At 37.1% G+C, this 12,336-nt stretch overlaps 1 protein-coding gene across 3 annotated transcripts in view; it reads right to left on the minus strand.

The window, feature by feature from the left end:
• Nucleotides 1-1,917: 1,917 nt before the first annotated feature.
• Nucleotides 1,918-12,336, minus strand: part of tet2 (tet methylcytosine dioxygenase 2) — a 36,069-nt gene continuing 25,650 nt past the window's right edge. For all 3 annotated transcript variants that reach the window (XM_051704962.1, XM_051704964.1, XM_051704963.1), the window contains 8 exons: nt 11,778-11,868; nt 11,579-11,672; nt 11,176-11,384; nt 9,444-9,594; nt 9,239-9,328; nt 7,613-7,750; nt 6,874-7,228; nt 1,918-6,628 (listed from right to left, as the gene is read on the minus strand). In XM_051704962.1, coding sequence (XP_051560922.1) covers nt 5,256-6,628; nt 6,874-7,228; nt 7,613-7,750; nt 9,239-9,328; nt 9,444-9,594; nt 11,176-11,384; nt 11,579-11,672; nt 11,778-11,868 — 2,501 coding nt within the window. In that variant the 3' untranslated portion in view covers nt 1,918-5,255. The remainder of the gene's footprint in view (nt 6,629-6,873; nt 7,229-7,612; nt 7,751-9,238; nt 9,329-9,443; nt 9,595-11,175; nt 11,385-11,578; nt 11,673-11,777; nt 11,869-12,336) is intronic.

Consider the following 12,336-nt stretch of genomic DNA (forward strand, 5'->3'; position numbering starts at 1 on the left):
GTCTTCTGACTGCTGTAATCCACCTATTTTTTTCCCTCTTTACAAAAGTTGTTGAAACACAATAGGGGATTTTTTTCCCCACCTGTTGGAGCAAATGGGAATGCAAAAAATAATGTTTGTTACAGTCTCCCATTTACCACTATAGAGTAGAAGTATACCCACAGTACTTTACTTCTGCGTTCCAAACACGGAAATGTAAAAAGGGTCCATACCTTCTGTAATTAACAGACAAAAGAAAATTGGAACCACCAACACTATTCCTGGCATCCTGTCCAAATTTGATATTTGAACAAAGAAATACCAATTACCGTGACTAGTGAAAAACGAAATAGTGCTTTACTACTTAATACTGAAATGTATAAGCATCAAAAGTAATGGCTGGTAGGCATGAACTGAACCTCAACACAGAAAATTACATTTTTTAAATATACTTGTAAAGTAAAATAATATGTCAAAAAAAAGTTTTAATGGCATTATTATGAGGTAGACTATTGTGTGTTTATTTTGAAATAATGAATAATGAGGCCTGAATACTTTCTTGAGGCACTGAAAGTGGAATGTATTTTTAAATGTATTATAAGTATAATGCATAAATAATTTTAACCTCCTGAGACCCCCGCGTGACTGCTGTGTGCATTTTCCATTTCCCTTTTTGATTTGTAACTAGTAGCAGCTAATAAACAAGCAAAAAAATAAAAATAAATCTAGAGCAAATAGTTTTCCTAAAAATGTATGGCAACATAAGTGGACAGCAGGACTAAGTTGTGAAATTTTAAGTAACACCAAGATATAGAAAGTCAAATTTTGTTCATAAAATAGTTTATTGTGTGTCCAGGAGTGTTGATTATTCATGTTTCTGAGACGTTACAAACATTACAGCTGATTTTCTGTAAAGCTGAATTAATAATTGTGATTCAAAGTAATGTCCAACATCATCCAATCACTGCCAACCATGTTAAAATAAAATGATACATTATAAATTCTGAATCTATGTACTGATTATCATTGTCACATGTCTGTCAAACATGTTGAGTGATCCAAACATCATCTGCAGCCTGAAACTGAACTTTTGATCAGATTTTAGGAGTGAATGCACTTAACTGCATAGAGAGCTATAGGATGCTCCCTTGCTCCCTATTTAGTGTATGACTTAACCTCCAGTGTGCTGTCTGTCTGCACTGGTCCCAGAACAGTTTGAAATGCACCTTATTTTCATCCTAACTCCATATAAAGCCTCTGAAAGACACATTTTTCAGCTTTTGCATGAATACATTTATTCTCAATGTGATAATGTACAGTAAATATATAGGAATGCATTTACTAATGTTACCGTATTGTACAGTGATAACAAATTAAAATATAACAAAATTGATATTAAAACGAAGTGAATTGACCCACAGATGTTGAAAATGATTCAAAACATTTTTGAGGTAATAAGGTCCCATTTTCCACATATGTGGACGTCATGTTTGTCAGCACACTGACGTGTGAAACATTTGTGTGTTTTTTAAAGCGGCATATCAAACTAAACTAGAGACTCTACTCTTTACAACCAAACAGTTTAAATGAAAAAAACGTAAAGATGTTTCTTACCAGAGGCACTTTAGTTGGCACAGCGCCCGTAGAAGTGCTTGACGGAAATCGATATCACGGTGTTGTGTCACGTGACGTGGTGTGCTAGAAGTTTAACACTTAAATGACAGTGTAGAGTCTTGTGAACAGTATTCAGCCAGTTTTATTTCATTTAAATTATGCGTTGCATATAGCGAAGCCAAAATACAACATCCACACATGTGGACGCTGAGTCACACAAGGTTAATAATTTTATGTATTCATAAATTAAAAAAATTAAACACTAATAAAAATTCTCAAAATGTATGTACATTTTTGTAAAAGTAAAAAAAAGGACAATTGAAATGCTTGAAATAAATATACATTTTATTAAAAACACCCACATTTCAGCAATATCAGGAATGATATAACAAACAGCTTTCAAATAAACTGCATTCAGTTCTTCAGCACATTGCAATACTTACAGTATTCAAAGACATTCTTAATTCAACATTTTAAGCATTACAAACTTTAAGGGAACAAGGTAAGCAATACGAAAAAGGCAGAAAAAAAGAACATGTAAGCCTTTTAGTGTCTAATGTCTGCTAGCTTAATGTATGTTGTGCACCCCAGTACATTAGTTGAAGTCAGAAAGTCATTCAAGTAAAATCGACTTCACTCAGAAACACTCAAGCATCTTCAAGTATGGCTATTCTTGTCACCCGCTATATCCTAATCACTCCTTTCTCTTGCTTCATGCACAACGTGCTACTCAGGATGGGTCCTGTACACTCAAACCTAATGTCTAATTGAACCTACAAAACTGGGAACTTCTTCCATAACTAGTCAACACATCAAAGTGATTTTAACAGGAAACCTGGTATAGTAAACTTTGCTGTTTGTTGGAAGAAGAAAAAAAAGCTTTCTGGTAAACTGAATATCATCTATAACTATATTTGATTACTAATAGACACATTTAACCAACAAAGGAAATTCATACATAACAAAAGCTGGACTTAGAATGAAGAAGAAAAGACTTCTGCAATGCATGAGGTATATACAACATGGCATAATCTATTGAATACATTTACAACAATCGACCTATCTTGAATTTACATATTTTTTTTTCTTTCTGAAAAACAAATTGAAGTGCTTTCATTTTGTGAAATGTCAGAGTGGAATGAGTTGCTTTTAATTCATAACCAATAATACCTCACCAAACATCTAATTTAATTGAATGGATAAAGGGACACGTGTTTAGTGGTTGTAAATTCATTTAGCCTCTAACTGTACATAAGCACCTAAATGTTCATTTAATATTTTAACTGACTTGGTCTAACCTTTCAGTAAAGAGCAAAAGCATTGCTTTATGTCAATGCAACTTTCCCTTTCATTAACTCAGTGCATGTTAACATATGTTTAAACTACTTCTTAAAAACGTTTATCAGCATTCCACTTTAACACAGTACAAAAATCAGGGTCATTTTATTTTTCTGACAAAGTTAGATTTGTGTGTGGTATAAACAATTCATAGTTCATGAGGATTTAAGATGCAAAGGCTGATACCTGAATTAGAGAAGACAACATAAACACAAGTGATTGAAACTAGCTAACATATCCCTGATTTTGCAATCTCCATTGAAACTTGAAGTTCAAGTCATACTTTCTAGAAGATCAAGTGTTAAGAAAGTAAGAAATGAACTAAGCATCAATGACGGCCTGATGGTCTGTGTCATATTTGCTACAACGTGTTTGGAAATCAAAGGAAAGAAACACCTTGGTATTATAATTCTATTGCCAAACTAGTTTTGAGGTATATGAGAAGTAGATTCTCTACATCATTCATAAGCCTTTTCACCACCCTTAGAGCTTCTCACATTATATTGTATTTATAGCAGGTCAAGTAGCACCATTTGAAATAAGATCAATTCAAACCCAAAGAAAGAATACTATTCTTAATTAAACTAAAATACAAGTGTACATTCCAGAAAGAAAATAATTAATTTACTGTACAAATCTCAACTTTATTCATACAGCTAAAGTTATCTAACATCCTCCACAGCAAGTCGAGCCAGCTGCCTTTGAAACAGTGACACTGATGTACAGGTAACCCTGTTATGTGTTCTTGATAAATGCTTCGAGGAGATAATATTGACCATCATTTCCCCTAGACTCTTAAAGGAGTAGTTCACCCCAAAATGAAAATGAAGTCACCCTCACGTCGTTCCAAACCCATATGACTTTTTTTTCTATGGAACACTAAAGAAGATAACTTAATGATAATTCAATCCAGTCCTGTTGGCTGAATTCAGTCCAATGGCAGTAGACGGTGACTCATTTGAACACTTAATAAAGCAACCAAAAGTGTCATAAAAGTCAAATGGGTCATATTTCAAGTCTTCTGAAGGCATACGATCGCTTTGTATGTCGAAGAGATCGCAATTTAAGTTGCTTTTCACTCTCAAAACAAGTAAAATCATTGCATAAACTCTGTATACATCACTGAATCCAGATGGCAACATCGATAACCTTATTGGTTCTTGCACGTCTCGCTACCAAACGTCATGACGTCACACTGGATAAGTCACTGTCTTCTGCCATTGAATTGAAGTCAGCCAACATGACTGTTTTAAAGATCATTAAATTAAGTCATTTTGTGTTATGAAAAAGAAAGAAAGTCACACTGTTATACACCTGCGGTCCAGCATTCTAAAATTTCACCGTTCTTGTGATTTCTCTAAGGACATTATGATTACAAAATGTACGGCTCAATATACAGTATATAAATGTAAGTATAAAGGATTTGTGAAATTGTAAGAGCACCAGAGAAATTTGGTAAAAAATGCCTTGTATATAATGTTCAACTGTCAAACAATGGAATTCACTGCGATTTTTCCACATTTTCCACATTTTGAAATTAAAGTGTAGATGATTAAAGGCATGTTCCGGGTTCAATACAAGTTAAGCTCAATTGATCGTTTTGTGGTAATCAATATTATGCCACAAATGCTGTCGATTGAGCTTAACTTGTACTGATCCCGGAATATTCCTTTAAGCCTCACTCAATGATCGAGTAGCATTCAATAATTAATTTCTTTTCAGATATTATAAAATACTATTATAAAAAGTGCTTCTAAAAACACTCATTAAGCTAGCTTATTAGGCTAGCATTTTGCTTCATTGCTCATTTTTAAACAAGTCATCAAAATAATGAAATAACTGTGTATTACTTAAAAAACATCATACTAACAAGGTGTTTTGTTGTGTACTTTTAAAGAAAGGCATTTGAAAAGACGTCTGGTTTCGAAACATTCTCTAGCACCATGATAAAAGTGAGTAGCCCTAAAAATCACCAAAAACGAATCTGTGTGTCCAGTAATTATCCAGATTTGTTGGACTTTCAGCACCATGTAAGAGCAACAGTGTGTTATCATAAGAGTGTAATAAAATAATAAATAAATACTTCCAATTGGTCAAACAGTAAAGCTTGACCTCTTAAAAGCTGACAAGCCTGATTTATATCTGCTATGCCTTTCTACAAAGTGTGAAACTGAATCTTACTGGTCTATTGTCAGTAGCCTCACACAAACCAGTTATGTGGCCAGTGGCACTAAGGTCAGCAACCCTATTCTGTAGCACCATTTCATTCTTCTGATGCCACTCTTGTGTGTGAACGTGTAAATGCTCTAAACCTATGGAGGTTTTCACAAGAAATGATTGTAAGGCCCAGTCACCTTGGTAAAGGCATAGGGAGATGTGCTTACGTATGTATTTGTAGTGCATGACATTGACTGTCCAGTAAGCATGAGGAGGAATCGCTTAGATGGAGGCTCTGAGGCTTCCGAAAGTTCTCGTTTCACCTTTTTTCCACTGCTCTTGCTGGATGTGTTTTCAGCACCATGCTTCTCAGCATCATCCTCTTTCTCCCGGGCTTTCTCTGCCATTTTGGCCTCCCACAGAGCCAGTCCATGTTTCGCCTCATTGAGGTTCTTGTGTTGGTAGAAAACCAGAGATATACGGGTGGGATGGTTGCGGTCAGGCTTCTTGAGTGGCGTAGTTGCATGGAGCTCACGTTTAGCGCACTCAATAATGATCGATCCATGACTAGGTGCCACTGCCACCCCTCCAATTTCAGGGTCCAGGAAGTTGTGTTCACTGTCAGACCACACATCTTCCTTTTCTTTTTTCTCTAAAGTCAGGGAACATGGTTCCTGTTTGACGAGGGGATTAAAGGCATTTTCATTAAACTGCATCAACCCTGGGGGTTGGTTCGGGTTGAAGCATTCATTGCCCAAAGGAGGAAACACCTGAGAGATACCATTTGTTCCATGCGAGTTTATCTCTAAATCTTTATTACTTTGCATACTCAAGGTATTTAGATTTGGGGGAAACATCTGAGGATTCTGGGACATATGAGGCTTGGGGTAAGCTTCAAACTGGCTGCTTTTACCAACAGCTGCATAGTCCAAATGTGAATGGGCTGAGGGAGGCCTAGAGAAGGCATCGGGTGGCATATTAGGGCTGTAACCTGGGAAATGTCCCATAGAGTGCATGCCAGGTCTCATGTTACAAGTGCTATAACCATTGACTGCCAAGCTAGGCTCTCCATAGTGTGGTGGATAGTTGACCCCATAATGTTGAGGTGCACTGTACTGCTGCTCAGAGTACAGTGAATTTCTTTGGGGATGATACATATCTAAATGCTTTAGATTGGAAAAGTAGTAAGGGTGGTAGTTGTCCATGCGCCCTCCTCCATTACATTGGTTACCGGTGTAAAGGGTGTTGGGTGTAAGAGACCCTGAATATGGGATGGATGAATTAGACATATTAATGTAAGGGTTGGAAACGTTTAAAGAAGAGGGATAAGGACTGGCAGAGGATGGTGTTTGAGGATGCGGTTGTGCTGGTTTAAAAGTGTTAGGTAAGGATCCTGGTGGATTTAAGAATCTAGAGAAGGCTGGGCCGGGGTAAGGGGGAGCAGGATTGGGGCATGTTGGCTGCTGGTGCTGCTGCAAATGGGCAGCATGAGCATTTAAGGGCTGCCCAGAGTCCGGAGTAGCTTTCATGTTACTTGGGCCTGGATGAAATATGTAAAGAATGGGAACATTGTAGAAAAATTTAAATGTTCTTGGTGTTAAAAAAAAAATCTAAACATTAGAATATGTTGCATTACTTTGTCACATCCTTTAATATTTATAATTATTGATTTTATGTATTATCCTTTTCCCATGTATAAACTATTTACAACTTATTAAAATACATGAAAATGTACTGAGTCTTTGTTTTATATACAGTATAAGTTTTGAGGTCATGTTTCAATACCTGTTACAGGTGTGTTCTGGCCTGGGTACTCATAAGCACTTTGTTTCTGCTTTGCTTGCTGGGTGCTGTCCATTTTGGAATTCGGTGTACTGGGGTGGGTTGTCTTGTTAGCTGCAGCTTTCTTGGCATCCAGTTTCTTCTGCCGGCATGACTTAGCAGGCTCTGACAGCATACGTACCTGTCGACGAAAGGCATTGAGCACCTGAATAGCACCGGTCTTGGTCTTCTCCAGCTGAGCCTCAGCACTGCCAAACTCATCAGTGGATGAAGCCTTGTATAAGGGAAGAACATGCAGTTGCTCATCTTCAGGAATTTTTCCAATCTCACGATTGTCCTCTCGTGTTAGCGTGCAGACCTACCACAGGAGAAAAGAGATGAAGTCTTGGCCTGTTTATTTTCTGATATTGTAGCCACTGCTTTATTCTAGCCACCTTTTGTCCTCTAGTGCCAGAGTATAAAGCACAGTTAATGTCTAGTGAAGGGTTGTAATCATTAATTCAGCTGATTAAGAATTCACTGACAAATAATCATTTATGCATTTGGCAGACACTTTTATCCAAAGCAGCTTACAGGGACAATCCCCCTGGAGCAACCTGGAGTTAAGTGCCTTGCTCAAGGACACAGTGGTGGTGGCTGTGAGGATCAAACCAACAACTTTCTGCTTACCAGTTCAGTGCTTTAGTCCACTACACCACCACCACTTATCAGTCTTATTAGTCACTCTGAAAGTCTTTCTTACCACAGTACTGCCCCCCTGCATGTTGTGCAGGTCTCTGTGAGCATGGGCACAGAAGTCTAGACAGGCTGTCACTCCAGAAAATGGGCGTCCTTCCTTTTGGCCCAGACGGCAATCAGGAGCTCTGTGTTCATGCTCCACCTGTCAAATTTGAGTGGATATATATGATAATATATTGAGTGGAAAATTCACCAAACAGATGCATCACTTTGCACGTGGTATTTCAGTGCAAAAACCTGTGTCTTACGTTCCCTTCACGTGTTATCAAAATGATCCTACTTCCCACTTCTAAAGTTGTAATTACGAGTATTTCATGTTCAAGTGCTTTGTTGTCAGAGAGAACAGGAAACATAGAGGTTGCCAGATTTATTTAACATTTCTTTGGGAACAACAAGGTTGCTACATTTAAAAAAAAAAGAAGAATAAAGCCAATCATTTACTACAGAAACTGTACTCTCCTCTGCCATGTTGAAAGTTTATGTCTCCTCCCAACATGGAAACTCTATCAAAATTATCTCCAAGTTTTCTAGTCCTTCCTTGAGGCGGCATTAATGCGCAACTTCCAAGTAGGAAACTCATATTCACTGTAATTTTGATAGCACCACAATCTAGTTTAAGCAGGTGCAATCTTCGGCAATGTTGGGTGTAATGCATTAATAAGTAATTAATTACTGTAATTAAATTACTTTTTTATCGAAAACATGGCAGCAGTAATTCATTGAATAATGATGGAGAAGAGCATTATAACCTGGCTTATTACACGGCTCTCTGTAATACTCTATTCTGATTGGTCAATGGCAGCATTTGGCGGTCTGATATTTTAGAGTAACAAACGCACATCCACATATCAGGCCATCATCTGGGTGAGATCTCTACAAATAAGCTTATAAAATAATTTCAACTCAAACCAATCTTTCATGTGCATTTATTTATTTATTTGACAAGTAGTCTTGTAATGAGCAGTAAAAATGAAAAGACGGTCATTTTCACAGAATAAACACCAACGCAAACCAGAGGTTGATTTCAGCTGTTCAGTGAGTTTTCTTTTCACATAATTACATAATTTCAATGCAAATCAATATTTTATGTCTATGTATTTATTTCTTTGGTTAGTAGCGGTGTAATAAGCGGGATGATGTACAGTCAGCCGGTTGTTATTGCAGAATATAAACACCTTCAGGGTGATACAAGACCTGATTTTCCTGTCTGGGTTTATTTTTCAATAACAACCGCCTGACTGTACATTATCCCTTACAAATATATAGACGTGCAGTGTAGTCAAACTTTCAACATGTTAACGATTCAGGTGCTTGGTGATTGTGTTGCATCCTCAATTGTGTTGAGTGAATTCCTCCTTTTGCATTTTAAAAGTTATCATTTCTTACTAAATACCTGCTCTGTCAATACCTGTAATGTCACAGACAGTAAATGCACTCTTGTCATTCATATAGGTAAGAATGTGTCAAGATAAATAATACATAATAAACATAACTGTAACATATTACATTACTGCAGCTTAGTATTGTCAGAATGCTTTTATATGTAGTAAGGATTTCAGAATAATCCAATATATTGTTGGTAATAGTATGTGACCTAAAACAGAGAGCTGATGTGAATTTCAATGTATACCTGATTGGAGTAAGCATCAGGTGCCATTTTTTTGTACAGTGGGGCCATCAAAGTTGCAAGACCCTGGAGATTTTGTTCCAGTTTCTCCTCCTGTAAGGGTATCAAAATACTCACGTTAGCTCTAATTTCTTATGCCCTATAAACAAATCATAGTGCTATCCTGTGAGAATTGAATCAGTCATATGTTTGTGTATGAGCATCTTACCTCCTTGGGATCATCCCCAAGAAGTTTGAACTTTCGAGGGACCTTACTCCTGGCAAATTTGCAGCCATTATAGTACATACTCCAGGAGCAACCAAATGAGAAAGAGGCTCCACAGGCATCAGGCTCAAAACCCTGACATGCACATGTTCTCCTGAGAATGATGACAGAATGTTAAGTTAGAAGATGTAAATAATATTTTGTAAACATATCTTAGATTATTCCGGATTTCCCTGGGGACACGTTTAGCATGATGTGAATCTTTATTATCCAAAGTCATTAATGAACAAATAGGTCATTATTATCATATTAGGGACAAGTTTCTTCGGGTCGGTCTGAATTGACAATAATATGCAGTAGAGATTGCTTTAAGACTACACTTTAACCTTGTGTGACCTCACGTCCACAAGTGTGGACGTTGTATTTTGGCTTCGCTATAAGCAACATATTATTTAAATGAAATAAAACCGGCTGAATACTGTTCACAAGACTCACTGTCATTTAAGGGTTAAACATGACACAACAGCGTGACGTTGACTTCCGTGGAATGCTCCTACGGGTGTAGCACCAAAGTGCCTCTGGTAAGAAACCTATTAAAGTTTTTTGATTGAAACCTGTTTGGTTGTAAAGAGTAATGTCTCTAATTTAGTTTATTATGCTGCTTTAAAAAATCTGTTCATTTATCGTGCATCAACACGCTGATAAACATTGCATCCTACAGCTTTCTATGTAGCTTTCTATAAGTGCATTCACTCCTAAAATCAGGCTGCAGATGATGTTTGGGTCACTCAACATGTTTGACAGACATGGGACAATGATAATCGGTACATTGATTTTTTGCTTGTTTATTAGGTGCTACTAGTTACAAATTAAAAAAGGAAATGGAAAATGCACACAGCAGTCACACGGGGGTTTCAGGAGGTTAAGCATGTCTTCCTCTAAAATTTCATATGAAATTTGTCAGTGATGAGTTTAATTAATTAATATAAATTACATATCACTGTTTATTGTAGCAATATTTAATTTTTTTCCACATTAAAGGGCATTAAAGGGCATGCAGCCACAGACTTCTATGGACTTATTAGAGTCCCACTGAAGCACGGAGTCTGTGGCAGATGCCTGTCCCATTCAAATCAATAGCGCATTCGCAATGTTCCTTGGACAAAAAGACTCTAAATATGTCATTTTGGGTCCTGCCTGGACGCCGTGCTTCTCCTAGAGTCTACAGGAGAATTAGCTCTGCATCTGATTACCTATTAAACACTGGGCTTTTAATCAGTGTATTTTTGTCCTGCCTGATAGCCTGGCTTCTCTATATAAGCTCTTAAAAGGATGGAACTTTTCAAAAAACGACCATTAATGGAAACAGTGATGTATGTGACAGTGCATGAAATGTACAAGCCCCGCTGTCGAGCGCAGAATGTTCTGCGGCTCAGAGATACATGCTTAATTATTTGCAATCTAATGTAACACATCTATTTCAGTTTTTATAATCAGATACTTTGTTGCAAAACAGTTTTGAACTTAGTTAATAATTTTTGTTTTAAATGTTCTCGGTTTGAGAAGCAGTATGAGCAGACATTGGGAGCAACATTGCAGATACAAAAAAGCAATAATCTGGGCTTTCCCACTTTTGAAAAGCACCAGCCGCCACTGATAATATGATAATAATGAGTTTTTGGCAAGTGAATGTCCAGTTTGTCTGAGAAAAGCAATGTCAAGCACTGGTCCTTACTCCTCATTGCGAGCACATCTGCGGTTGGTTAGGGCGCCGTGTTTTGTTAGAGTGCCACTAAGTTCTGAGTAGAGACTGTCAGCCAGGTTGGTTGGTATGCCTTCCCAAATCAAGATGACCACTACTATACAGGATGTCTCACAAGAGTGACCAACCCGCTCTCGCACCAAGACCAGGAGTTTCTCATCCACACTTGCCCTCCGTATTACCTAGACGAAATAATTCACATAGTATAGTAGTTTGAGACCTTTGCATGTCATTGTGTTTTCCATAAAAGATGCTGCAGATTAGAAAAACATGCATGCTTTGATTTTTATGAACCAGAACTGCTGAGTCAAAGAGAAACTATACGCATGTAATGTATTTAAAAAGAGACCATTAAGGATGAAAAAATTGCCTATACCCATTTGGCGATGGGGCAGCCCTGTGCGCTCTTGCCTTCCTTGCCTGTATACACAACTTTTTCAATCCTAATGGCACTTCCAGTCAGTCCAGACCTGTCAGGGGAAACGTAATGTAAAATGTGAAATTCACAGATATTGAGAAAGTAGGTTATGAATATAAAATTGCTTTTGAGCATGACGGGAGTTGTAATATCATACCTTTTCTCCATAACATCGCGGATACCTGCAATAGTTGGGGCTGATCCCAAGTGAGTGTAATACGGGCCTTCATCCCTTTCAATTATTTGCTCTGTGGGTTAAAAAATATAATATTAAAATGGTGTCGTGCATTTTGGAGGATATGTTCATTAAATGGTAAGTATAACTACTGTTGAGATGATCTGATATCATTAACAAACACAGAATTAAATTAATGAAAATATTAAATTATTGGTATGAAATATTATTTAAAGTCCCCTCTCCCATATAACACATCAACAAACATGCATGTGCATGTCTAACGTATACCATATTTTCCTGAAAATAAGTCACACCTGAACATAAGTCATACCTCGTCAAAAAAGCAGATAAGACTTATTTGTGTATTATTTGCACTAATAGCCTGACAGAGGTTATATCCTGCGGCATTAGGACCTAGGAGTAACTGACTTCCATTTAGCCACTTATCATGTTACCCATTCAAGTGATTTTAATTAATAAAATGTGGAAAGCTTTACCAAACAAAGTTAGCAAATTTACATTAAAAAAGGTGACTTTA

This window comes from Myxocyprinus asiaticus, chromosome 8 (genome assembly GCF_019703515.2).
Source record: "Myxocyprinus asiaticus isolate MX2 ecotype Aquarium Trade chromosome 8, UBuf_Myxa_2, whole genome shotgun sequence".
NCBI classification, from domain to species: Eukaryota; Metazoa; Chordata; class Actinopteri; order Cypriniformes; family Catostomidae; genus Myxocyprinus; species Myxocyprinus asiaticus.